Source organism: Amia ocellicauda, chromosome 10 (genome assembly GCF_036373705.1).
Source record: "Amia ocellicauda isolate fAmiCal2 chromosome 10, fAmiCal2.hap1, whole genome shotgun sequence".
Lineage (NCBI taxonomy): Eukaryota > Metazoa > Chordata > Actinopteri > Amiiformes > Amiidae > Amia > Amia ocellicauda.
Window position 1 is genome coordinate 11,960,046 of NC_089859.1, and position 27,564 is coordinate 11,987,609.

Here is a 27,564-nt window from a genome sequence, read left to right on the forward strand (position 1 = left end):
TTGACAGTTGTTTTTAAACAATACCAATTATTGGTTTCATTTTTTCCATCTCTATCACATGGTCTGATTTTTACTAAAGAGTAGAATTTGTCCAAGCTATTGAGCCCAGACTATTTTAATTGAATAATGTTGTTTTTTGTACTTCTGATATTGAAGTGTTGAAGATTAAGTTTTATTTACATTTTTCCTCCCTTGAAAATATCCATAGTATGTGCAAAATGTTTCACCATTCATCACCTTTAAAACCAGTGTTTTTTTGTTTTTTTCTTTATCTGACACCATACTTGTACAGACTTGCATTCATTAATTGAATGCTATGTTTTTTTTCTGTGGTTAAATATTTCAGTAATGATTTTAAAGCATTCAGCAAGTTTGGAGGTTGACAGCATTAAAAAGCCTAAAAAAACATTTTCTTTCCACAGGGCAGGTAAGGGATAGGCAGGTGCAGCTGTGAAACTTGCATTGTGTGGATTGACAAAGACTGACAATGAAGGATATTGAAATATAATAGTATCAGTATAAATTCACAGATTCAACAGATTCTTCCTTTCAATAATGTCAGCAAGAAAAATACACACCGCTATGTGCTTATCTTTTTTCCATCTCAATGTGTATTATTTTTTCTTTTCCAGGGAGGTAGAGATACTATTTCAGATTGCAATGGCACAGTAATTCCAGTAAATTAGTACATGTCACTATCTCATTGTACATCTAATCTGTCTAACATTTACTGTTGCTACAAAACTTTAATGAAAGTGTGGGAATCTCAGTTTGGTGGTTTAACAATTCTTCAGAGATATACTTTGGAAAAAGACTTGAATATGTTGGGATAGGAAAATTCAAAACCTCCTAAACTCTTAACACTGTGCGGCAGTCAGTCGCAATTTTGCAGCAGACAAACAAATGTTATTGTATTCTGAGAGAGACACATATTTTAGCTTAATATATGCCACTTTCCAGATTACTAGGATTTGATTTTTGTATTTTAAGCACTGAGGCACAGTTGCCAGAATGACTTGGAAATAATACTTACACCTTTACATAGGCAATCCAACTTTAATATATGTGTGTGGGATTTGGCCTTTGTGAATCACCATTCCCTACTCCATATGTGCATGGAAAGCCACTAAAACACGTGTAAAAGTATCAGTTGTAGGGGATCATCCTGACAAAGGTTTGCAGTTGTCCCTTACTACACAGTCAACACACCTCTTCCTAAGCCTTGTATTATACATGTTCAAAATATACACAAACAATTAATGAAAATGAAGACTATTAGACTCATAGCTGACTCAATGGCATTTGGCAACCAAAGCATGTTTGTTTTTCATTGGAGGACAGATGATGTAGTGTAGAAGAGAGATGTCTTCTCTGGGTGTCATTTCTCCCTGGGCTTTGGCTGCCCTGGTCCTTCTGCTGCCATGGCCTCTGATTGGGCATGCCTGCCCCCAGTCTTGCAGCTGCTCAAGTCCCAAAGAAGTGCACTGTACCTTCCGCCATCTCAGCTCCTCTCCACCCAGCCTGCCTCGAGACACAGAGCGCATCAACCTGGGGTAAAACAATCACAGAGCTGATAAAGAGTTTAGTCTAGTTTAGTTTTAGTTGTTTTTGGTATTGTATTAACTCTGGGAAATGTTTACAAATAAATTTAATGTTAAAGTAAATTTCAATAATTTTGCAGGAATATATATAGTTACATAATAGTTTGAAATAGAATTCACTTCATGAAAAACTGGAAAATAATATCCCTTTTAAGGACTTTCAACAGACTTTTGCATAAAATGTGCTGTAAACCCACTCACACAAAAAATGACAATTCATCTCAGTTCCACTTCTTTCTCTTCATAGAGCATTTGAAAAAGAAAAAACACATGTTCTAATCACCTCTCTCCAGCTTCAACAGTATCCAGGCTGTGGGCGTCTCGGAGTTCGCAGGCCTCAGTCGCCTGGAGATGCTGATGCTCCATGGGAACAGTATCGATTCGGTTTCCCCAGGGGCCTTCCAGGACCTCCACTCCCTACAGGTACCACTCTGCACTCAGAGCCCCGGGAAAAAGGCTTGTGTGGGTGGGCTGCAATCAAAAGGTGTTCATTTGCAACACAAAAACATGCACACATACGCTCCCACAAAAATAAAGGTTAAATTACCGAACTTTCTAAATGTACTGTTGCAACTTCATTGAATACAGAAATATGCAAACCTCGCCATTTCAAATCCATCACTTTAATTCCTTTCAAGCCTTTAATGTGTTGTACCAGGACCAGCTTGTAATCTCAAATATGAGTTATAGAAAGAAACAAAGACAAAATCTTACAAACAAGGTAGAACTGAGCTACAGATGCTGGTCAACTTCTGTGTTGTTGAACCATCCAGGTACATTGATATAGTTGTATATATACATATATTATTAAATTATAGAGCAAGTTGTCACAATAGTGATGTACAGGGGATTGGATATGGTACAACAACCAATTCTCATCTTTATTTTCTTGCCATAGGTATTATTTATTCAAAGCTATGCAGTGAAATGGGAGCATGCAATGGTTATGTGTGAACACAACTGTGATTGAGATGAACCGTAATATACATGTGCTATTTCTATATATTTTTTGTAGCTATGAAAATTGGTAGGCCTGGAAGGTGTACCATTACCTGCCACTACATCCACCAGTGATTTCGTGTGGTTGTGTTGGCTAGGAGATCTCTCTGGTTTGCATTATCTGAGGCATGTCTGCAGTTTTTATGACAGGCTCTGGTGTGCTACATTAGCTCTTCTGTTTCCATTTATAGGCCGTAGTGTGAAAGTAGGCCATAGGTCTGAGCTCTTGTGATTTTATCAACAGATCCTGAAGCTGAGCTACAATAAGCTGAAGAAGCTCAGCTCGGGGATTTTTAAGGGGCTGTCCAGTCTAGTGCGTCTCCACCTGGACCACAATGCCATTGAGTTCATAGAGCCCTTCTGCTTCAGCGGACTGACGACCCTCAAGTTGCTACAACTGGAAGGGAACCAGCTTAGAGATGTGCACCCTAACACCTTCATCACTCTCTCCTTCCTGGGGACCTTCTGGGGCTCTAGTCTGCGCCACCTGTACCTCTCGGACAACAAGCTGGAGAACCTCCTACCTGGAACTCTGCAGCACCTGAGCAAACTGGAGGTTCTCTACCTCCACGGCAACCCCTGGACATGTGATTGCCAGCAGCGCTGGCTTTTAGAATGGAACAAGAGGAGCCCAGGTAGGACTGCTCTGGAGACAGAGAGCGAGAGAGAGATTTGGCCTTCAGACTTGTAACCACATTAAAATTCACATTTATACAGGAACCTCTGGGATTCATAACATTCTTTTTTACCTTTGACTTGTTTTCCATATCATTAAATCTCATTTAGAATTTGGGCAAGAATATACTACTGGAAAATAAGAACAATGTGTGTAATGGACTAACCAGATATTTCCTCTTTTTCTTCTTCTTATAATTATTAAGTATTATTAAAACTATGTTATAGAAATAATTATATATTATTCACAATTTAACAGTTTTAAACTGGTTGAAATTCCTTTCTGGTTTCTGTATTCCACAAAGGAAACCAAATCCTGATCTGTTAACAGTGTTAATGAATTAAAATGTTAGGTTTCCATAGCATATGTATAATGACTGCTATTATGTTATATACACACACACAGACTTTTTCAAATGACTTTTAAGCAATTATTTTATTTATAAAGAGTCAGATACTGTGTTGTTTAATATCCTCCACAGCATCATTGCCAGTTTAATTTCCTGCACTTTCAGTTTCACATTACAAAACAAAAACAAATTTCCATAATTTATGCACTTGCTAATGAAGTGCATAATATCTAGCTAACTGCTTCATGTAACCATCTGCCCTTTCTCCTGTTCTTTGCATTTGTAAACCCAAGCATGAATTAACAAAAAAAGAAAAAAAAAAAAAAAAAAAAAGATCAGAGATGCAGCATTATAAAAGTAATTTAACACTGGGATATGTTTATATATATATATATATATATATACACACACACACACACACACACATATACACATATATATATACATACATATGTAAAAACCTTTAATTTCTGCTTTCTTAATAGGAGTGATTAAGTGCAAGAAGGAACGAGACAGCGATCTCTGTGCTCAGTGCTTCTCACCACAGCGTCTTAACTCAACACAAGTCTTCCAGGTTTCTTCTGAAGAACTCTCCTGTGACAAACCGGTTCTCCACTCTCCACTCAAGCTGCAGAAAAGCTCTAGCTGGGAGGACCCAGAGCCTGAACCTCTAACTGTCCAAGACTTTGAGCACCCGCTTGGACAACTCACCTTCATGTTGTCTGATAACCAGGAGAACATGGCACATGTTGCCTGTGCTGTGAAGCATCCAAATGAAGGCACTTCCATGGGCTGGGAGAGCTCAGGCATGCCAGGGCAGATAGCTGTCAATGTGACTTTAATAACACTGTTGGAGTGTGACATTGAAAAAGACGAGCTTCAGAAGCTCTGGAGACTCATCGCATATTACTATGAGAGTCCTGCTGTCCTGGAAAGGGGCCTCCAGCTAGGGAACACTTCCAGGACTTCTTTTCAATATTCACAAGTAGCGAACGATGATTCACCTTACTTTACAGAACTCAAGGGACATTTACTCGCTGAGCCAATATGGCTGCTGCAGCCCCGTATAACCCTCCAACTCAACAGACGCAAAACGACCACCAAAAAACTCGTACTCAACTTCACTACCTTCATCTCAAAACAAATCAGGATCTGGGATGACCTCAGAACTTCTACACCCACCTGGATAATGATACAAAGAGGGGCGCCGGGGAGGGTGCAAACCGTTTTGGAAGGTTCTGAGGTCACTCTAACATGCAAAGTGATTACTTCTGGAGAAGCAACCTATGAGTGGATGCTCCCAGATTTATCAAAGGCCAACAGTTCTCATTCACGACTCGTGTTGTCTGATGAAGGCAAAATGGTTATAAACCCTGTAGCTGTTTCTGACTCTGGGCTTTATCACTGCCTTGTTCAAACAGAGAATGAAGTGGATTTAGTACCTTTCAGGTTAATAGTACGGGAACTTCTGCTCAGTCCAGACAGTCTAAATGGCAAAGAGGTAACTATACATAGTGGAGGGTCATTCACTCTCCCCTGTTCGATCTCTTCCGTTCCTCCCAGTAGGATCAGTTGGTATCTTCCCAAGAATAAAATTTTACTTCAATCAAATCCGAGGGAGAGGGTTTACATGTCACACAATGGGAGTTTGCTAATCACAGAAGCAACCCAAGAAGATGCTGGAGAATATAGCTGTTTGGCTGCCAACCTCTATGGAGCAGACATGCTTTCGCATCTAATTTTAATTGAAAGTGGAACAAATACAGTTCCACCCAGTGTGAGTGAGACTGTCAAAGAGTCAACTGGTGGCATTTCTTATAAGAGGTACCAAGCAACAGAGGAGGATGAAGAAGAAGGTTCTGGAGATGTGAAAATTGAGATCAGACAATCAAACCATAATGAGGTACCTGACAGGACAGGCCTACAACATGGGGGCAATAAGGCAAGAAAGGTCTGGGAGAAGAGAAGAAATAACATGTCTGTGAAAGAACTGGACCCTAAGCGTTGGGCTCTGATTCTTGCAAAAGCTCATGGAAAGACATCTATTGACACTACAACTGACACTCCAGAAAGAGAGGGTAGTACACAGGGTCTCAAGATGTCTACATCCTTCATCTCAGTGAGGACAGAAAACACAGCAGAAAATGAATTTGAACTTTTGCAACCAACTCCAACATTGCAGCCTACACAGGTACCAAAACTGTTAACAACCAGTGTTTACCATAGAGAGTCAAATGTATTAAAAAAAGTTGTGGCAACACCTGTCACACCTATGGCAATTCCTAGTACAAAACAGGTGATAGAGCCTGTGGATCTGGAAAATGGAGTCAATGTTGCTGAGAAGACCAAAGTGACTGCTGCCATTGGGACACAGGGCAGAACACCTCTATACAGACGTAGGAGACCCTCACAGCGCAGAAATCGTCCACATTTTTCGTCCCATAATTCCTCTTTACCAACCTCTACAAGAGCCATCAATTCACAAGGTAACACTGGCCACATTCGAACAAATCCAAAAGCAACTCAGTCTACTGCATCAACCAATAGTTACAAGCCAGAAAGCTCAGACAAGAATGATAGTCATTCAACTCATCCAGATCCCCCAAGAGGATCTACCCAAAAGCATAGCTCCAAAAACCACTACAATGTGGCTACAACCGTTTACCCCCTAACAGTATCAAAGAAATCACTTTATGTTAAAATAAAAACCACATCACCCTCTATGAAGATTGAGTATAAGAGAACTCCCTCCTCTACAGTAAAGTCTGGATCAGATAATGGTGTGACATTGGTTTCCACCAAAAGTCTAGACACTACTGTATACTTAGAAAAGACAAGCAGCTCTTCAATCTTTGTAAACTATAGGCTGCAGACTACACAACTTCTACCAGAAATTAAGCAGGGGGAAAAAACATTGCCTAAAAACAATAATTCTATTTGGTATTCAGACAAAGATGTCAGTGAAACACATAGGACTGCCAAGGAACCACACTCAATCAGACACCTGGATGTGACAACTGGAAGATCTGTTAATCAGTCAAGTAGCAGTGAAAGCACACACTCATTCATTACAAATAATTGGAGCGCAACCATTCCACCAAAATTTGATATTCCAAAGACAATATCTACTACTGAGGCATACCATCTTCCTTATAAAACACATAGCATTCCCCATCTTTCCTACAATCCTGCATCTCCATCTTTCCCCTTTACAGCAGAACCACATTTGGCCAAACCTGTTCTTTCCAAGTTGGACACAGATATCCCTGTAACTCAATCACCATTAGTTCAGCTTCAAGTCCCAGCTTCTAAATATGTACCAGGGAAAGAGATTAATTTGTACACTTCAAGTTCAAACTCTAGGAGTCCAGCTGGGCCATTTGAAAATGTAGCACATATAGGACAAGTTTTGAATCAGCCAGGAAGCCCACACAAGGACCCCTCATCAAAACTAGGAAGAAGGACAGAGGGTTCCATGCAAAGTAAATCTGACAGTTCCTTTAAACAGAATGGCCATCGGATCCCTCAACAACACAACCAGAACCAACAACACCAGCCTTCCACCACCACCTTGCCCTGGTCCCACCATAACCATGTACCTGTGAGGCACACTGCTCACAGCCCACGGCATTATCCTTTCTTTCACAGCAGGGCCTGGCCCTTTCCATATCCAGGGGCCAGGGACCTTGCAGTTACCAACCGTCCTGAAATTACAGCACTGACTGCCAAGTCTACTGTCTTGCTCTTAGTAACAACTTCCCCTGTAAGAAACAGGAACCTGAGCTCAGCCTTAAAACCTCTTCTCGACAATTCAGCAAGCAGAGGCAGGGACCTTCTTCTGCTGTCTCGGCTGCGGAACAAGTACAGACAGCCCCACCTGGATTTTTCCCATCTCTCTCAATATGGAAAAAGTGTAACATCCCCACCAAAGGTCATTCCCCCTACAGTAAAGCCACGTCAAGCTCCCACTTCATCAAAGCATTACAGTCCAGTCACTCCAGCTAACCCAGCTCTTCCATTAAGCACAAACAAACCTTACTCTACTGCAAGTGTTTTGTTTGGCAGTCACTGGCATTACAATCACTGGACTCCCAGGAAATTAAGTACAGCCCTGCCATTTCCTAACCTGATGGGCAGTGGAGTGAAGCCAAGAATCGTGTCTGTGAATGTAGTCAGCTTATCGGCTCTGGCAGAGACACATGTTTTCCTGCCCTGTGAATCATCAGGAAATCCCAAGCCTTCAGTGTCCTGGACCAAAGTCTCCACAGGTAGGCAGTGTAACTACAACATGACATATGTTGTAAAACTATATGAGTGTCAAACACATTTAAATTACTAACTTCAAAGATTTAGTTGACCTTCTCAAAACAACAAAAAATAGTAATCAGATTTTGCACATTGTATGATAACATTTCTGAAATCCATTTCTTATCCAGATCAGTTATTATAAACAAAACAGGCATTCACATTTCTGTTCAATATTTTCTATGTTGGGTTAACATAACATATACAACAAGGTGACTTTTACTCGTTCTGTCAGGGTTGGATTAAACATTTGGCACCATAGAGAGAGGTGTCTGTGGTCTTCCAATTTATTAATTTAAAGTTCTTCTCTTTTGCGTAAGGTTCCCGCAGCAATGTTAGAAAAAGATCCCCTGGTCAAGGGAGACCCCAGAGGGGGGTCTCTGTGTTGCCTTTATCTAACCCATTGACCTCTGCCCTTTGACCTCTCTGAGGTGAGACTGACTAATTAGATGCCAATTATCTCTCCCAAAGCTGTACTGATTTTTTTTTCCCCTTTTTAAACAGGTGCTACTATTCAAGCGAACACAAAACACGGTCAGAGATTTGAGGTATTACAAAACGGTACTTTTGTGATTAAAAATGTTCAGCTGCAGGATCGAGGTCAGTACCTCTGTACAGCTCAGAATACATTTGGATCAGACCGAATGGTTATCACCCTTGCAGTAATGACACAGCCTCCAAGAATTCTACCTCCAAAATCAAAGGAAGTTTCTGTTTATTTGGGACGCCCTGTAATCCTGGATTGTTTGGCAGAGGGAAAGCCGCAGGCACAGACCTCCTGGATCCTGCCCGACAGGACATTTATCCGCAGTGTTGGGCTGGTTGACGAAAGAACCACACTTTTCATCAATGGAACACTCAGGATCCAAACGGCCAATTTTTCTAGTAAAGGAGATTACAAATGCATTGCCAGCAATGCTGCTGGTGCTGACACTGTAACATACCACCTCCATGTTGTCGCTTTACCACCTACTATCAATGAAGAAGCCTCTGAAAATGTTGCATTGTCCACTGGCCGCAGCATTTATATCCATTGCACAACCAAAGGTGAGCCCTATCCTAGCTTAAAGTGGACACTCCCTGGGGGGAAGCAGATGAAACCCTCCCAGTTCCTTGGAGGAAGAATTTTTGTCTTCCATAATGGGACACTCTATGTCAAGAACATTTCACCAAGTGATTCTGGGAAGTATGAGTGTACTGCCACTAACACTGTAGGCACCAGCAGGAGGGTGGTACAGATAGTCATCAAACAGGAAGCCCCCAACCCCAGGCAGAACCCATCACAGAAGCACAGAGTCTCAGCTATGTATGGGTCCACTGTTTACTTGCACTGCTCAGAGTCTACAAACACACAGAACAGAGCACTATGGACGCTACCTTCCAAAGCAGTTGTGGATTATAATTACAGGTAAAAAAATGCTCTTAATCACATTTATTTTTTCAACACTGCCTATCAGATAAGACTGGTGGTGTACAGATTGTTTCATTAAATACAGGTCAAGTAATACATTGTAATGACCTTCAGTATAATGTTACCACAATCTGACCACAGAAAGCAACACAAAATGAAGTTAATCAAGAGTAATGGGAATTAAATATAATTCATATTATACATTTCTATCAACATAAATGTTAAAAATCCTGAGGCAGGGCTGTAGTCAGTTCCAATATAATTTGGCAATCACTTCTGAATGTACTGTAAACAGTTGATATAATGATCACATGGTCACTTGCCTTTAGTTCAAAAGTGTAAAATGACACTATAATCTGTATCTGAAACAAATTTAGATATATAATAAAATAAAAATGTAGATCAGCAAAGCAAGTAAGCTAAAGACTTGTGTCTTGCTGCACACTTGCATGTTTTGAAAGAGGAAAGGGTTACTGGGGGAAATTCATACTAGTTAATTCCCTAGCCTGACTTCCACTGGCTCCAGAGTGTCAAATTTTTTGTCAAGACTCCCCTGTTCTACAGAATGCATTCTGAAGGACTAGTGAGTTTCAGAGAGGCTTAATTAAAGGCAATTAGTGTAATTTATGCGAAAATCGACCTGACGGAGCCTGACGAAGGTCAACCAGTTCGTGGTCTAGAGTTTAAAAAAGTGACGGTTCCTGCTGCTAATCAGATAATAATGTGATTGAAAACAACCCCTGGGTCAGAGCCTGCCTGCTGTTAATCAAGTACTATCAATTATTCTCTTAACAATAGGCCCTTTGGAGGTGTGAGCTGACACATTTGAAAGTAGGCCAGTCTACCAGATATAACAACACCTCCACTGGTCTCCCTCTGAAGGGAGGGGATACTTCATGAAAGATGAAGTTGGCAAACTTTTTTTGTGGTACATCACTAAAAGATTTAGGATGTTTGCTCAGCAATGCAAAAATAAAGTGATAAATAAAGGGAATCATTTGACTCTATTCATACATTTATTGAATTGTGGTGGAAGCTTCTTACCACTACACATAGGTTTTGTTTTTGTTTCTTTAGAATTTAGACTACTGTTTTCCTCCAGTCATTTTATTTTACCCTCTGTGACCAATGCTACAGTTAATTACCACCATAGGCTTGTCCCATTACTTTGAAAAGTTAAACTGAACATTTGCACGAACTTCAAAATTCAAAGGAAGGCCCACACTCAGTTATGGGAGCTTGATTTATATATCGAAAAAAGAAAAAGAAAAAAAAACAATCATATAATTTTATCTGCTTGCAATTAATTTCCAATAGACATATTTTGACATCTGCTTTCATCACCATTAAAACAAATTTGTGGTGTTTTTTTGTAAGTAAATAACAATTATTTCACACACGAATGAATGTTTGATTAGGCAAGTGTGGATCTTATGAATTTTGAATTGCACATGCATACATATATATACACAGATATAGTGACATTTCTTTGGATATTCATGGGAATTTAAAAGGATAAATATAGGTTTGTTTTATGCATAGCTTTTCAAGCATGTCAAATAGGCTCTGAATTAAGAGAACCATTTTTGTTTTTTGTTCTTCTCCAGCCCTGACAGACAAATTACAGCATTCCCTAATGGCACACTCAGGATCCAGCTGCTGAGCGAACAGGACAGTGGTGATTACCTCTGTATGTTCCAGAGGCTCAACGGTCAGGAGATAGAGCAATTCCAGCTGGAGGTCCTTATGAAGCCACCAAAAATCAAACCCACAGGCACTGCCCAGAAGAAGGTCACCTACGGGGAGAACTTCCAAGTAGACTGTGTGGCTTCTGGGCTTCCAGATCCCGAGGTAAGCTGGAGCCTGCCAGATGGCACCATGATTAACAATGCTCTCCAATCAGACGACAGTGGGGCCCGGTCTCGCCGATATGTCATCTTTGGAAATGGAACCCTATTACTGCAGCAGATGGGGATGAGGGACGAGGGTGACTATACATGCTATGCAGAGAACAAGCTGGGGAAGGATGAGATGAGGGTCAACGTCAAGGTGGTCCCAGACTCTCCCAAGATCTCATCTAAGGAGCAGACATCCCTCTGGGTTCAGCTTGGCAAGCCTGCACACTTGAACTGTGAGGCCACTGGGGATCCCTCCCCCACCATTATATGGCTTTCCCCAAGCAATGAAGTCATCACATCTTCCACCAGCCGATACCTGGTCATGGGAGATGGAACCCTGGTTATCAGGAAAGTGGGAATGGCTGACCCAGGTACATACGCTTGTGTTGCCAGGAACTCAGCTGGTGATGACATCAAAAATGTAAAGCTGGAGGTGGAGGGCAAAGAGCCACGGATTAACAGACAAGGGGGAAGGAGCGGTATGAAAGTGTCAGCAGTATCGTATCAGACCAAGATGCTGGACTGCAAGGTAGATGGCATCCCAGAGCCAAACGTTAGCTGGACAACCTCTTATGGCATCACCCTACCCACACCTTATTTGGGTGGCAGGTTTCAAGTTCACAGGAATGGAAGCCTGGAGCTTAGAGGACTCAGGAGATCAGATGCAGGTCAGTTTGTCTGCTTGGCACGAAATGAATTGGGAGAAGCGAAGCTACAGGTTGAACTTGAAGTGGGATCTACGGCGGAAAGGCCAAGTTTCCCAATACCTCACAGCGAGGCTATTACCTTCAGATCAGACCGCAGCGAGATTATTCTACAATGTCCTGCACGTGGGAAGCCCACTCCGGATATCTCATGGGTGCTGCCCAATAGTACTGTACTGGCTCCAGGCACCAGACTTCAGCGCTTTCTTCACTATACAGGCAATGGGACTCTGCGTATAATGCGACCACTCATCACTGACACAGGGAGCTACCGTTGCTTGGCAAAAAACATGGCTGGTCAGGTTGAAAAGGTGTACGTCTTAGAACCAGGGAGAAAGCCCCAGATACGTGGAGCAACAGGAGTTTTCAGGATTTCATACGGGCAGAATCTGAATCTCCACTGTGCTGCTGAAGGTTGGCCACAACCAAGCATCTCCTGGACTTTACCCAATGGCCTGGTCTTGGACAAGCCTCAGGTCATTGGAAGAGTGACTTATTTAATAAATGGCACACTCCAACTTCGAGAGACTGCTACTTTTGACAGAGGAACCTATATCTGTAAGGCTACAAATGCTTTTGGCTCCTCAGCACTCTCAGTCCCTGTTGTAGTAATGGTATACCCCCCACGTATAACCAGTGGACCCCCATCCATCACAAGAGTTAACAGGGGCTCCACTATAAAGCTCAACTGTATAGCGGTTGGTATACCCAAACCAGATATCTCTTGGACTCTACCAGGTCGTACTACACTGGTTTCAAGCAATCGATTCGCCACACAGGGTGGCATTCACATGACCACTGAAGGCAGCCTGGTTTTACAGAACCCAGTGTTAATGAACTCAGGGATTTATAAATGCAATGCAAAGAATGCTCTGGGAATGGACTTTAAAGCCACTTACCTCCAGGTGTTATGAAAAAACGTTGCTGACACAAAGAGTACAAAACATATTCCTAAATTTACCTTACCATTATAATTGCTCTGATAGAACATGTGAGAAGGGGACAAATAGAATATTATATCTATACAGTGCTTCAAGTACATCACCAAGCCTTATGCAGGCTATATGAATCAGATGGTATATGGAGGTTTTTTGCTGGGTGGAATTTTATTGCTGGTAAAAACATTATTGCAATATCTGAAGATCAGTGTATCAGGATCTGAATTGCTTCTTACTGACTAATATCCTGATTTAAGGAATATTTACATAATGCTTCAACGTCTCTTATTTATGGAAATACTGGTTTGTAAATATTAAAATATATATGCATTTTAACATTTGAAATCTCAGTATTGATGCTGATGTTATATGTAATGCAAACTATTTTTTCAAAAATACAGTTAAAAGAAAACATTTTGTGCTGAAGTGATTTTCTACAGCTTTGTATATATAAAAAAAAAATTGCATAAAAAACAGCATGAAGTAATCTCCAAAAACAAAATTAGGAACTATGAAAAACTAATTTATTATTTCTGTATCATTGGCTGCCGTCCAGACAACTGATTCAAAGTGCTCTCAACAGTGCATCGCTACTGAATTTTAACACAGGTACGCCGACACAGAAAATGCAGTTACAATGTTCTTTGAAGGCAAGAACTACAAATAATGAAGAAATTCACTGCGTTAATAGCTTTCTAGAAGCCATTTCTGCTTGTTGTATCATCAGCATGTTTGGTCTGTTCCTCTCCCTTGACACTCCATTAAATGTCAAAAGGAACCACTAGGCAACATAATATAAATAATAAAAAAACAAGTATACATTTGAATAGTTTTAAGACCATAAGTATAAAAAAAACAGGAGGCCATTTAGCTTCTTCAGTTGTATGCTAGTAACAAAATGATCCAATGATTCCATCGAACGGATTCACTAGTCATAAAAACACTTCCTTTTACTTACCACTTGTGTTCTCGTCCAAATCTTGTCCATCGCTGCTGATCATGAAGAACAGTTTAAATTGGACAGTCTAGTAATAATGGTAGCCCCCTTTTGAAAATAAAATTCTCTCTCATTCTCTCTCTGCAAAACGTTACAAAACTTATGTTATGGTATTTAGAGTAAAGTCATGCATTTCTGTAAGTTTTCTCAGTTAAATACTGAAGTTAAAGCCACAACTCACAAAGGGATGACAAACCAACCATGAAGACCAAAAGGTTTCTGAAAGTCAATACAAAGTGGCAGAAATATCAGAACTTTAAAAGAAAATGTCAGTCCATGAATACAGTAAAGATCATCATTAAGAAGTGAAAGGTCCTTCATATCACCCAATCACTACCCAGATCAGGCTACCCTTCCAAACTGAGCAGCTGGGCAAGCAGGACACTTGTTAAGGATGCCATTGTGAAGCCAACAGTGATTTACAAAGTTCTGCCCGAGAAGTGGCAGTGTTCATACATCAGTACCTACAAAGCTGTCCTGTGTGAGCAAGTGGCAAGAAAGTAGCAATTACTGAAAAAGACACATCTTAAAACTTGCATGTGTTTGCAACAAAGCATGTAAATGATACTGTAGACATGTGGCAACATGCCCAGCACACCACCCCATCAACACCATCCCAATTGTAAAGCATAGTGGTGTCAGCATCATGCTTTGAGGATCAGCAGGAACTGATTTTTATTCTTTGGAGGTTTTGGTTTAAAAAAAATTGGCTTTATTTGTAATTCAACAAAATGTGAAATGTATGGTAGGTGAATACTGCTGCAAGGCAATGAATATATAACAGTAGGTCTCCTTGTCTGTTAATTGGATTTCAAGTCTAGGCACTAGTTTTGGTATAGTCCAGTATCTAACACTAATCTATTCCATTGATGGATTTTGGTACAGTTTGTTAATTGTTTAATTAAGATTAAAGTGAAGTTAAGATTAATTAAATGTTATCATTAAGGAGCAGTATATCAATGACCAGTACCGCATTGGATTGGAAGGGCTAGTATAGGACTATTCCTACTCTAAACCAATCACTCATTGCTGCTACTAAAGAGCCACATGCCACAGTGTTTATACGTCATTTACAAATTCATGTTCTTCACTACACTTAAGAATCATATACATTAGACCATGTTGTCTGACCTTTGCAGAACTCCATAAAGGACGAGTTCAGTAAATAAGGCAGTAAATCCTTCCCTATTGAAATTCAATTTAAAAGAACATTGCTGTAACTAATCTTGTCTGCCCCACTCCCAGCAATGTTAATATATAATGATATATAATGTTCGTTGTTTTTTAGGCAGTCCATAATAAGCCTCAAGTGAGGTTTGACAGTTTTTTTCCTCCATCATACTGGCTGCAAAACAGTCACACTCCTCTCATGCAAATTAATTTCCCCCAGCTGGTAAAATCTTTAGAAAGTAAAGATATTAAACAAGTACCCTAGTTTGAAATTTGGAAAACTAAAAAAGGACCACTGCTGGGAACAAACGTTATGCAAATAAAGCGTGCAATATAGCCTGCAGGAAGGGAGTTCCCATGACAGAAAATGTCAATCAAAAACATTACCAATAGACAAATATAGGGCAAAGCTGTCAAAAGTTATAAAATAGCAGTTAAGCTGTTGCAGGGAATAAGAAGTTAATCTCCAGGCTTTAAGTTGTAGCTAACCAATATGGACAAACTATTCTCATTATTCCTGTGTTGGTCACTGCTCCCAATTACTTAACAACCTGTTTATTTGTGCTACATTTAACTGATTTAAGAATAGTTTCAAGGTTGTAAGCATTTTGAGATTTAAAACTGGACCCTTACTGCTTAGCACTGTTGCATTGTGAAGGCAGAGATGTTCTTATACATATAAACCTTGCAAGACAAACATAAGTAGACTGATCTTATGTAATTGGCAATCCAGTTAAGTGGTTAATTAATAGTATTGTGTGTATATTATATGATGTATATAAAATTATGCATTGAAATTAAGGGTAACATTTGCAATCAAAAAGCAGTAATCGTACTATTTGCTGCCATGGACAGCTGCTAGATAAAAATGCCACATTTTGAATGTCCTTGATTGCAGCTCAACTCTTTCAATCTGGTCATTGAAGGTCCCATTGATTCAACATCTTTGACATGACCAGGTCCTGTTTTCTTAACTCAGGGAGTCTAGAAGAATAATTGTTGTATCTTTTTTTCTGGTTCCACTGAATCAAAATATCTTGATTTCAGAAACTAGGGTACATTTCAAAATGTTGACTGTAGATGACTGGAAACCGCCTTTTTAATATATACTTTTTTAAATCCACATGCTAAGGGAATATTTTTTTCCCCCCAGCACTGCACTGTTATTTTTGTCATGAGCTGCATATTGTTTCTAATAAACACATTATTTGCAGACTTGCTTCCCTTGATTTATATTATACCCTCTTTATTGCAGTCCTCTATTATCCAGGGTCAGGGGAAGATTGAAAAATAAACAAGAATTCACATTTGCTGGATACACCTTCCACAGTGCTGGCCAACAGACATTATTTAAATAAATAAACCTTTAACATTCTTCATTTGTCACAGCACTGCCCGCAAAGAATAAATCCAAGTTCAATTAAGTTTAAATGGTTCTCATCACAAAAGAGGAAATCTAGGAAAGGTATGGAATGAATATAAAATCATTTGGGTGTACTGAGATTAATAATTTTCTCTGTATTGAATGTTAAGTGTGTAAAGACTACCAATATATTATATATATATACACACACACACACACACTATATATAACTAACAGACTTCTCAAAACTGATAAAAACTGACATGATTTTTTTTAATGAGAAATAAAACCAAAACAAATTGTACAAATTAAAATAAAAAATTGCATTATTCTTATAATTTCTTGTACTTTCATTTCTTTTTTTTGTTTTTTTATACATATACTCCTCCATCGTTCTCCATGAGCTCTGCTGATCCCTATTGAACAGCAGGATTCCTCTTTGGAGTAAGGAATTACACATTATATTCAAGTGGAGTCCATAGAGTTCAGCAAGAATCACGGGCGAGTGTCATTTTGTTGTTTTAATGTTTTAGAGAAGAGGAGTCTTCCAAGCCAGTGGCATAAATAATCCCCTCTTCTCCAGCCCTACCCTCATTCTCAACACATGATCGGCTTCCAGCAGAGGAATTTCCTTATGCTGACTTAAGTGTCACCCTTTAAAAGGTGCCCTGCAGCACTGAATACAAATCTGCCAATCCTCTGCGGGGATGGGAGGTGCAGACATCGAGGATCTTGGATGCAATCCATTTAGGTTTTTTCATGTTCATAAAACAGGCCCAAGATCAGTAATAAGAGGTGTTATTCTGTTGAGGCTGAGTATCTGTAAAAGGACAAAAACAAAAGTGAAAACCTTAGAGAGACTTCAGTTTAGACTCATTTAGACATTTTCATTGGTCTGTCTGCTGCCTTTATTCCGATTACTGTCTTTAGATTTAAGTGTTCGGTTTTCATTTGAAGTGTACTGACAAAGAGAACATAAGAGGTTTCCACTAAACTGGGCCTTAAAGTTACCAGACATATTAATAAATGTCATATGCAATCTATGGCGGAGTATAATGCAATCTATTTAGTAACCTTGTAGTTTGCTTTTAAATTAAACTATTGCATGTTTCTGTTGTTACATAAAAATGTTGCTATTTGATTCAAGTGTGGTGCACAACAGTTTGTAGGCAGAAACAAAGGGCAGTCCTTACTTGAGAGCTGTTGCTGGAGCTGTCTGACGAGGGCTGCAGTCTGCTGTTGCTGCTGTGTTTGCTGCATACCCTGTCGTGGAAACTAACAAAACAATAATATACCATCACTTAATGTGCTTAGTTCTGTTTGGTTTAACATTATCTTGGGGGGGAGGTGTTACTGGTCTTATACATCTTCACATACAATGTAAATAAATACATAAATACTATGTTTAAAAAAATGCTGATTTTGCTTGAAGAACAAATGAGATTAAGATAGAGTATAAAGTTGAGTTGGCGCTACAAATGTTCAGTTTGTATTATTATAAACTGGGATAGACGAGGGAGTATTGTCAATTAGTCAACTTTGGGAGAGTAAATTTTGAAGCCCACAGATTACATCTGACCCACGTTTAAACTCCTCTAATAGTAAATCAAATCTCTCTATTTACACATTCAAGTTCACTCTAGGTACTACTGGCCCTAATAGACATGCATGGACATATATCTCACTCATGTTATGGACTAGATTTCTTATCCTTTGCTTCCGAAAGAACAGTCCAATTTCAATTCCTGTAATTCCTCTGATGGCAGGGCTCTTGACCGCAGCATTGGATCCCATGAGAGATGATAATTACTAAACCAGGCCAGTGCCCAGCACATTGAAACAGATGGACATTAAGGCAAGTCAGTGCTTCGGCGACAAGCTCAGACAGGAGTGATCCAAAATAAAACTGCTATCATGCAGAGATCCTAAGAAAATATGTTTTTGCTCTTAGCTAGGCGCAAAGGCAGGTCTTGCTTTTCATCATCTCAGTGCTGAGAGACTGTAGGCTCTCATTTAAAACATGCATTTATGACTTCAACAGAAACACATGTTAAAACCATATATTTCTGTCTGCACTGAGTGAGCTCAGAGAACATTGAGTTCTCTCTCTCTCAAGACTAGACAGGATGCTGTAGCTCTTTGTTCATCCAAAGATAAACACAGCTACCACCATGTGTACAAGGAACAAGCCGTTTTCAAACAGCAAGATGTAGCTTCATTCATTTTAAGCTGATCTTGTACAGTCAAATACCTTTTACATGGTATACAGGTTCTCTTTGATATTGTCTCTTCTCTTAAACTGAGCTTGCTGCGATATTCACCGAGCAATTGACAAGTTGAGTTAAAAGGTCACAATAATGTAGACATGGATCACGTATGTGCAGTGCTTTAGGGCACAGAATCCAAGTATATCTGGGATTTTAGAAGTAAATATACAGAGGTTAAAGTTCCAATGGGGAGACGAGATCTGAAGGCTAAGAAACTGTGACTAAGTAAGATTCATTTTGAATTCCTTACTGCAAGTGGATGTGAATACTGAGAAATGCTTCAGATGCACAGCGCCTTACCATGGGCTGCTGGGGGGGCAGAGGTTGCATGCCCAAGCTCTGTGGCGGGGCTTGTGCTGGGGGTTGGGCAGCTGAAACCTGCTGTTGCTGGACCTGCTGCTGTTGCTGTTGTACCTGCTGCTGTTGCTGCTGCTGCTGCTGCTGTTGTTGTTGCTGTTGTTGCGCCTGTTGTTGCTGCACCTGTTGTTGCTGCACCTGTTGTTGCTGCACCTGTTGCTGTTGCTGTTGTTGCTGCGCCTGTTGCTGCTGCTGCTGCTGCTGCTGCTGCTGCTGCTAAAAACCACAGGGTGTGAAATTAGACTAATTTAACCAAAACAGAAAAACAGTATATTTTCTTTGTATAAAGCAAATAAGATTACCTCACTCTGATCCATCCTAGATATTAACCCTTTACACTACACTTAGTTTTCCTGTTATGTTCCTGTTTATGTATGTGTAGCTTCCTGATAGTTTGTGCCATATGCATTTATCTTGTATCAAATGAAAGAAAAAAAATAATATATATATATATATATATATATATATATATTGTAAAGGGTTAAATCAGCTGACCAACTACACCGCGAGCATTTGCAAATTAGTCCTGTACAGAGAAATGGACAATTGTGCAAGCCTGTAGCAGCTCAGGCTAGGAAGACCCTACATACGTGAGTAAGGTCTTGGATCGTGGAAGACCCAAAAATAATGGGGCGGCATGTAAACAGTTAAAACTTTGGTCTTATGGGAATGCAGGACCTCTTCTGGTCTGAAATTGACCAATTCATTCAGTCAATCATCAATAAGGTAAGAAGTCCTTAAAAATGCACACAAACACCATATACCAATCAAAACCAGTTTAAAAAAGAAATCCATCATTAGTTCTACATTTTTTTTAAGGGACAGGAAACATTTTATTGAACATTTTGGAAGCTCCTTGAATGATTTTTCACTGTGTCTGAGAAATAAAGATGAATATTGTGGCATTACATTCTGTCACTTCTATTGTACTGTACAAAAATAAAAATGGTGGGATACATGGGTTTCATTTCCCCAAATGTACAAAGGGAAAACATGCTTACCCTCAGAGCTTGCTGCTGTCTCAAGTACTGCTGCTGCTGCTGCTGCTGTGCCTGTTGCTGTGCCTGTTGCTGCTGTTGCTGTTGTGCCTGCTGTTGCTGCTCAGCTAGCATTTGATTCGATCTCATGCCTGGATGCACACCCTGGTTAGCCATGTGACTCAGCCCCTGCATTAGAGAAGCCTGCTGGATGGGCTGGTGGGCAAACCTGCGGACATGTTTCATAAAGCCACACAAGGGTAAATCCTATTGCATCTCACGATGAGTCATAAAAGTTATTTTAAGACTGTGCATACATGTATTAAGCATTTTGCATTTCACAGAGCAGCTTGGTCAGGGTATTTTATTTTTTAATTCTCCATTTCCTTTAACTAAATGCTGAAGAGTCATTAAATGAAAGTCATTCAATCTTATCCACGTATTAGAAAATTATACAATGACTAACTATGTAGGTGGATCATAGCAAATGGCATTCTCTTCCACTATGCCATGTTTTCTGATGGTATTTGATTTTGATTAATTTCCAAAGAGGTCTAGTTTTGAAGACAAATAAAAAATCATTAACTGCTGCCCTGCTGGTTTTCAAAATTTGTAACCATTACTCTTACCGCGGTGTGCTTTGCATGGTGTGCACATAGCCCGGTGCCTGCTGATGAACATATCCACTTGGCCTCTGTTGCATCTGCCTCAGAGAGTCCAGCATGGCAGGGTTGGCAGCCGGGTGGGTGCCTTGGAAGGGCTGGTTAGTATATGTAGGGAGAACCATTCCACTAGCTTGGGAGGGGTGTTGCTGCATCCCCATATGTGCGCCGTATGGAGTATAGCCCTGGGAAATATTCTGGACCAAGAAAAATACATCAATTAATTAATTAGAGAAGTAAGCTAGGGGTCAAGTACAGCAAATTTCAAATATGAACTGCCACTGGAAACAGAAGGTGGAGTTACCTGTGATGGCTGCATGGACCCGTACGAGGCATTCGGGGGCATCTGTCGTACCTGTTGCCCCATTGTTTGATTCTGGCAAATGGAGAGAAAAAGAATGACACTCAGATGAGATTTATAGTTCTGGTACAAGTTGCAGTTTAATTCTAGGTTCACTCATTAATTAGTTAAGGTTAAAAAAAAAAAAAAAAAAAAGCGAATATCTTCCCACAGCCCATGTTCTCACCAGCTTGGCCTGAAGATGCTGACGTGCAATTTGTCCCTGTTGCATGGGCGGCTGCGGCTTGTAGGCTCCAATTTTGTACGCAGTCTGCTCCATTCCCATCATGCCTCCCACGCCCCCTGGCATCGCAGGCATCATGCCTGGATAAGGGGGTCGGCTTTGCATTAATTTTCCCATTGAAATGTTGCGGGGTGGCCGATATGTGGTGTCTAACCGGGGACCTCCTGAAAGAAGAGAGAGCTCAGAGTTCGTACATATCAGGAGCCTAAGAGTCAGGACAAACATTAATGGTAACACACAGGGGGATGTTTTCAGTGATCAGAAATACCAATTAAATAATTGGAAATAATAGTTAATACTAAAGTGTTTTAAAAAAAGTCAGGACATACCTCTTATTTAATCACATTGCAAATAATATAAACTGAAACTAATCATTTTGTAATTGTTCCCTAATAATTTAACTGGTTACAAAATGGTAATTATTTATAGGAAATTAACCCCAAACCTAACTTCTCATGAAAGTCAGGAGCAGGTACTTTCTGAACTGAATCCAGCGTATAGATCGGCAGGCACACTCATTGATTTTACAATCCCCTTTTGTTCTATACTACCTACAGTGGTAAACAACTTCATAATGGTATATTCTGATCTGTTCTGATCCATACACGATGAAGATGCACTTTGGCAAAGAAATGCTTTTCCACATTTATTTATAATCCTGCTACAAACATGTGGGATGAAGAATCAATGCACTCATTCTTTAAAAGGCAGAGTACCTAAAAGGATTTCATTCTATAGGCTGGATTTTAAAAAAATGCTTTCAAAATATAATATTAACTAACATTTACATAAACACATTTAGTGCATTCTAAATAGCTTATTCTTTATGGTATTGAAAACTAATGTTACCGAGCATAGTCAAACCACTAATACAGCCTTTCACCACTATATCACGCTTAGTTTAGCGCCTTTAACAGCATTCAAACACTTTGCTGTAACACTCTGGCGTGACACTTAATCACACTGGTTTGCACCGAATACCCTCTGAGCAGTGTACATAAACGTACATTGTGTTTGCCCCTGCAAACCAACAGAGCTCCATGTAGGACACCATTTTAAGTGTAAACAGCTCGACTCTGACATCATTTGAAAGGAATCTTATTGTATAAGAGATGTCACCTCGTGCAGTTTGAGAGGGAATCACACTTCACACAACGTATTAATGTATAATGTATCATACACAAAGGGATTAGATGCACATCTTTAGAGTGGAAAAAATAAAAATAAAATAGATTTTCATTAAATCTAACATAGAAGTTCCCTTAGTTTGGAACAGCATACCCTGAAATTGACATACAATACAACATTATGTTTTTAAATACAGATAATTCTCTGCAGGGGATGAAATTAATACAGAAGAGGTATATGATGGAAATGCAGCTCTGATTTACAATACTAAAAGCAAACTTTTTTTTTTTTTTTTTTTTTTTTTGAAGATTTCTTCTACAGTAACTTGTTTATTCATTTTTATTTGAAAATTAACTTATTAAATATTCTTAAATGTTTCTTTAAATCACTTTTTTTTTTATGCGTCACTTTTATGGACCTTGGTAATGGTATACTGCATTTCGTAGGGTAAAATATGCTTTGATTAGGGCTTCAATTAGATCTTTTGAGAGTGAAAGCTTTCCTTTTGATTAATATGCCCCTTTACTTAGCCTCAGCGCAGTAACCATTTGTCCTATAGCTCTTTAGGAATTTACAAAGCACATTAATACTAAACAGGGCAGTTCTATATATAGGCTATTGCTCTGATCAGCATACAAGGATCAATACAGACTTAAGTCTTCCCTGGGGACTAACACTCCTGCGCACTTTGACTCAGTTTGGTCAGCACATGTTCAGAGAAGCTATATACATACATATTGTGTATATATATACACACACACACACATCCCCCCAACAATTCCAGCAGCCTCCACAAATGATTAATTTGGCTCTTGAACGGTGGTAACCTGTTCAGGGATGAGGTTTTAATCTCTTGATAAAAAAAAAGTATTTTAATATCTCAAGCTGATACTGGGAGACCAGACATGTGCAGAGCGGAACTGGGGGTATTAAGCACGCACAATCCCATCTTGTGTGTGGGAAGACTGTTGGTATAAATGTGATCAGATTTAATTACTGATGCAGAGCTGTTAAAATTATGACCACAGAAAAGAAAGTAAGGGGGGAGGGTGAAATTGTATTGTTTACATGAATGCCAACTAACCTGCATCAGGTCTGTGTCTTTAGAAATAAACTCTACATGTTCACATACAGGTAAATTAAAAATTAAAACAGTCCTTCCTAACATGAAATCAGTGTGATTAACTCCTGACTGGAGCAATGAGGTCCCTCAGAGGGAGGTCTGGGTGATCTGCTGCCCCCTTACCTGCTGGCAGGGGTTGGTTTTGTGTATACATCCCTATTGGCTGCTGTCCATATACTATTCTGTTGAATGGGTGCCCGTGCTGACTTGGCATGATCTCGGGAGGCATCCCTGCCCCATAAGACATCCCCCGCGGTGTGCTGGCTGAATATTCCTGGAGTGACCAGAAACAAAAACATTATCCCAAACGAGTTAAAACCACTTCATTCACGTTTCTCTTGCATTATGTATTTTTTTATAGAAATGTACACTCAAGAGTATTATGTTTGCTCAACCATAGGCAGAATTATACAGCCAAAAAACCCTTATATTTTGAAAGATAAAAACATTATTTTGAAGGCTAAATTCAGCAGGCAATCGTGTCTTTAACAATTTCTGGGAAATAAATTGCAGATTGAGTCGACTCATATAGAATGCCTTTTTTAAGAACTAAACACATATGACACACACTGCCAGACATTCATTTTCCCAGTGGTTACAGGCTCTTTTTATCAGGCAGCATATTGCCTCAGGAGCTTAATATGATGATTAGATTTTAGGACTACTACTGACACTTTCATAAACTAAGCTTAAGACTTTTTCCACAAGCTTTTAACTCCAAAATCATTATACAAGCTTAACAATTGCTCTTCTGTAGAACGCTTAGACTGGCATTGGCATGATATGGCGGGGAACTGATGTGCGCCAATTTCTTGTATTGTAGTTTCTCTTTGTTTGCCTTCTGCACTAACCTCTGATTTGTTGGTGGATTGGTTGCGTTTCTTCTTGTTGCTCGTTTTCTTTTGTTTCGAGTCGGTGGAGACGGCAGGCGCACTTTTCTCGGGCTTCACAGGCTCCAGCTTCTTCTCTGGCTCGGGGGGAACGGGGGTCGGGGGCTCTTCTTCCTCGGGGGGCAATGGCAGGGGCTCCAGGTAATAGCTGCGTGGCTTGGGTTTGAGGTGGGTGTGATACAGGAGGAGACGCTGCTGCTCTTCAAACTTGGTTACCTTGCGGTCAACCCGCACCGTGCCGAACCATCCCCAGGAAAGGGGAGCAGAGTGCTTCAGACCCTCAAATACATCCCACGGGGAAATTTTCTGCTTTGTAGACACTTGTAAGCCCTGTTTGAGAGAGTGGTTTTCACTTATATTGAAGCAGGGATCTAAATATTTTTTACATCAAGTTGATTTATTCTATTAATTGATTTAAGTTCAGTTTATTTCAAATATTTAAAGAATATGCATTTCAGATGACGAAAACTAAAACAATCAAACCCTATCAGACAACATGAACTACATAGGCAACTGTAAGACACTACAATTAAAAGTAGAGTTCAAGGACAGATGGATAGTGTGTGCAGTCACCTCCTTCTCAAAGCCTGCAATCTTATTGCCCTTGGTGTCAATGAGAGATCCCTGGGGCTCACAGGTGATGACATCCCGGGTCTGTTTGGGGAGGGGCAACAGCTGGCGCACTTTCTCCAAGCTCTCGGACTGACGGTCTCCCAGCTCTTTCTGTAGGAGGAGTGGGGTAAAAAGGCCAGGTTTTCAAAATACCTCAGAACAAGGAGTTAAAAACTTCAGATAAACACCAGTTTTTGAAAATCTAACTCCATGAGGGAACTCCAATAAAATCAATCAGGCTTATAAACTAACTTCAATTCGTACAGCTGCCAGAGTCATTTTCCCAGCAGGTAATCATTCATAGTCATCCTTACATCTGACAGCTTCACCACACATTTAATTGCCTGAACCAGCTTGTTTAAGAATTAAATCTTAACAAGGCTGAACAATAAAACTGTTTGCAGGGAATGTGCATTTGACAAGACATGTATGTTATTTAGGATTACATTACATTCAATATCAGAGCTATAACTTTAGCTATTCAAATATGAAAATACATTATAGCAATGTTGCTCTCGACAAACAGAATTCAGAGTTGGAAACTAAATTGGAACCAAAATAAGTAAATCCCAACAATGTGATCCTGGGATGGCCAGCCATGCCTTACCCTGAGTTTCTTGACCAGATTCATGTAGGCTCTTTTGTTTTCCTCCATGCTGCCCTGAGAGATGCTAGACATGTCTGCAGCCAGTGTGCCATTAATGAGTACGCTGAGCATGTCCAGAACAGTGGTGAAGAGCTCGCTGCAAAAACAGATAAAATAGGTAAACTGAGCACTAAAATAAGGAAAGAGAGAACTTACAGGAGGAATTTCTACACAGCGAAAAACATGCCACACTAAATCACCACAATGAGTGGTGTGCTCAGAAGGTATATTTTTATATTTAAAACATATATATTTAAAAAAATCAGTTGTATGAGAGATGAACCATAGTCAATATCCTTCCCAACCTCCAGTGTTCAAAAATCAATCCTTTCAGACCCAATAGAGTTCTAACTAAAGATATTTGTAGACTGGCTTGTAGCTTATAGTTTCAAAATAATCAGAAAAACATCCAACCATAGCAAATAAGTCTAGTAACAACTTCACAGTGTGAAAGAAAATGAGCTCTAGATTTCAAAGCCTACCATGGAACAACAGCTCTGGTGCATGCATCATTCATCCATGACTTCAAACACTGGATCATAAACTATTCAAAATAGCTTAAGAAGATTATGCTGGAGACACTATTTTTTTTTTTTTTTCTTCAGTCTATTTTTATAAATTAAAATGTACAGACCAAAACTGAATTTTGTAAAGGTATCTATAAACCTGCCTGTCAAAAAAGAAAAAAGGCTTTCTACATTCATCTTAAAGCTTTCACACAGAGCGATTAAATCCAGACAAAAAAAGGTTAAAGAGAAGCACACTTAACAGAGCGATCCAAGTCTGCTGACAGTAGATCAGTTATAACAATTAGCTATGCTTTCGATATTTAGCCAAGGTGGCTCTAGGCTTTACACTATTAAAAAAAAAAGTCAAATTTGGCACAGCTGGGAAGCCAATGAAAGGCTACACATACAAGTTGGATTCCTTCACTCAACACAGAAGGGCAAAAGAAAAAACACCTGTGAATGAGTCCAGCCCATACAAGCAAACAAAATTTAAGATTAGGCTTTAAGTAGTTTGAATGGGTGTGGAACCTTAAGTGTTCTGAACATATTTCAGATCTTCACTGCTGGAATGAAACAGGACATGAAATTCAGGCACAGTAGGGGAGAGAAGCAGATGTTTGCCTACTTGTTAGACTGCATGTCCACAGTGCCACTGCTGATGATATCCAGGAGCAGTACTGCCCACTCAGTAGTCTGCTGTGTGCTGCGCTGTACCGTATCAAACATGCCACCCACCTGCAGGGAAACAAAACCACAGGTGACAGGTCAAAAGAAAGACATCTTTTGCAATGAAAAGCGCACTGGCACAGAACCACAGATTTAGTAAGGAAAGCACACAAGACCACCTAGAACAAGTGTCATTATCAAATATCAGGAAAGGTGGGGGGAAAATAAATAAATAATAATAAATAAATAAGGATCAATTAAATAGATAGGTAACTGAAATGCAGAGTACGGCTTCTATATTACAATTTCACTTCAGCAAAATATCTAATACAATCCAGGATTCTGTTTTTAACTCCATGTCAGTCAGACAAATTTCCCCTCTAATCATGCTATAGTTAAATGACCTCTCTTATGGTTGTGCCATGTCGTACAGGAAAGAGTGTATACTGATGAATGTGTCGCGTGAAAGCGTTCAGCAAAGGTTCTCACCAGATTGAGCCGCAATTTCAAGGCCTCGTGCATCATCTGCTTGGCTTTGCAGTCATCCTGATATTGGTCCTCACGCCAGTTGGTGACAATCTGTGAAGTAAGTTCTGTTTAACTATAACATTAAAATAGGCATGCTATTCTGGATGAAGCAATTCATTCTGTAATTCGTTGTGTGATTGTATTTATCATCATCACAGCTGCCAGTTGCTTAACACTCATTTAAAATAACACTAAAACACAAGG

The 27,564-nt window shown here is 39.7% G+C and overlaps 2 protein-coding genes across 5 annotated transcripts in view; one reads left to right on the forward strand and one right to left on the reverse strand.

The window, feature by feature from the left end:
- Nucleotides 1–1,340: 1,340 nt before the first annotated feature.
- On the forward strand, nt 1,341–13,210 carry LOC136759877 (matrix-remodeling-associated protein 5). The gene is made up of 6 exons (XM_066714979.1): nt 1,341–1,553; nt 1,895–2,024; nt 2,845–3,235; nt 4,111–7,893; nt 8,435–9,338; nt 10,949–13,210. The coding sequence occupies exons 1-6, from the start codon at nt 1,363–1,365 to the stop codon at nt 12,855–12,857; spliced, it is 7,308 nt and encodes a 2,435-aa protein (XP_066571076.1). The 5' UTR covers nt 1,341–1,362; the 3' UTR covers nt 12,858–13,210.
- A 3,455-nt stretch (nt 13,211–16,665) lies between these two features.
- Nucleotides 16,666–27,564, reverse strand: part of med12 (mediator complex subunit 12) — a 35,408-nt gene continuing 24,509 nt past the window's right edge. Inside the window, exons 32-44 of one of the 4 annotated variants that reach the window (XM_066714977.1) lie at nt 27,322–27,411; nt 26,792–26,901; nt 25,619–25,754; nt 24,973–25,122; nt 24,361–24,729; nt 23,633–23,783; nt 21,202–21,419; nt 20,979–21,050; nt 20,642–20,871; nt 20,037–20,241; nt 18,979–19,251; nt 17,605–17,686; nt 16,666–17,231 (exon numbers count right to left, since the gene is read on the reverse strand). In XM_066714977.1, the coding sequence (XP_066571074.1) occupies nt 17,194–17,231; nt 17,605–17,686; nt 18,979–19,251; nt 20,037–20,241; nt 20,642–20,871; nt 20,979–21,050; nt 21,202–21,419; nt 23,633–23,783; nt 24,361–24,729; nt 24,973–25,122; nt 25,619–25,754; nt 26,792–26,901; nt 27,322–27,411 (2,124 nt within the window). In that variant the 3' untranslated portion in view covers nt 16,666–17,193. Of the gene's footprint in view, nt 17,232–17,604; nt 17,687–18,978; nt 19,252–20,036; nt 20,242–20,641; nt 20,872–20,978; nt 21,051–21,201; nt 21,423–23,632; nt 23,784–24,360; nt 24,730–24,972; nt 25,123–25,618; nt 25,755–26,791; nt 26,902–27,321; nt 27,412–27,564 lie in introns of all 4 variants that reach the window. The other 3 variants (XM_066714976.1, XM_066714978.1, XM_066714975.1) reach the window with 3 other exon arrangements.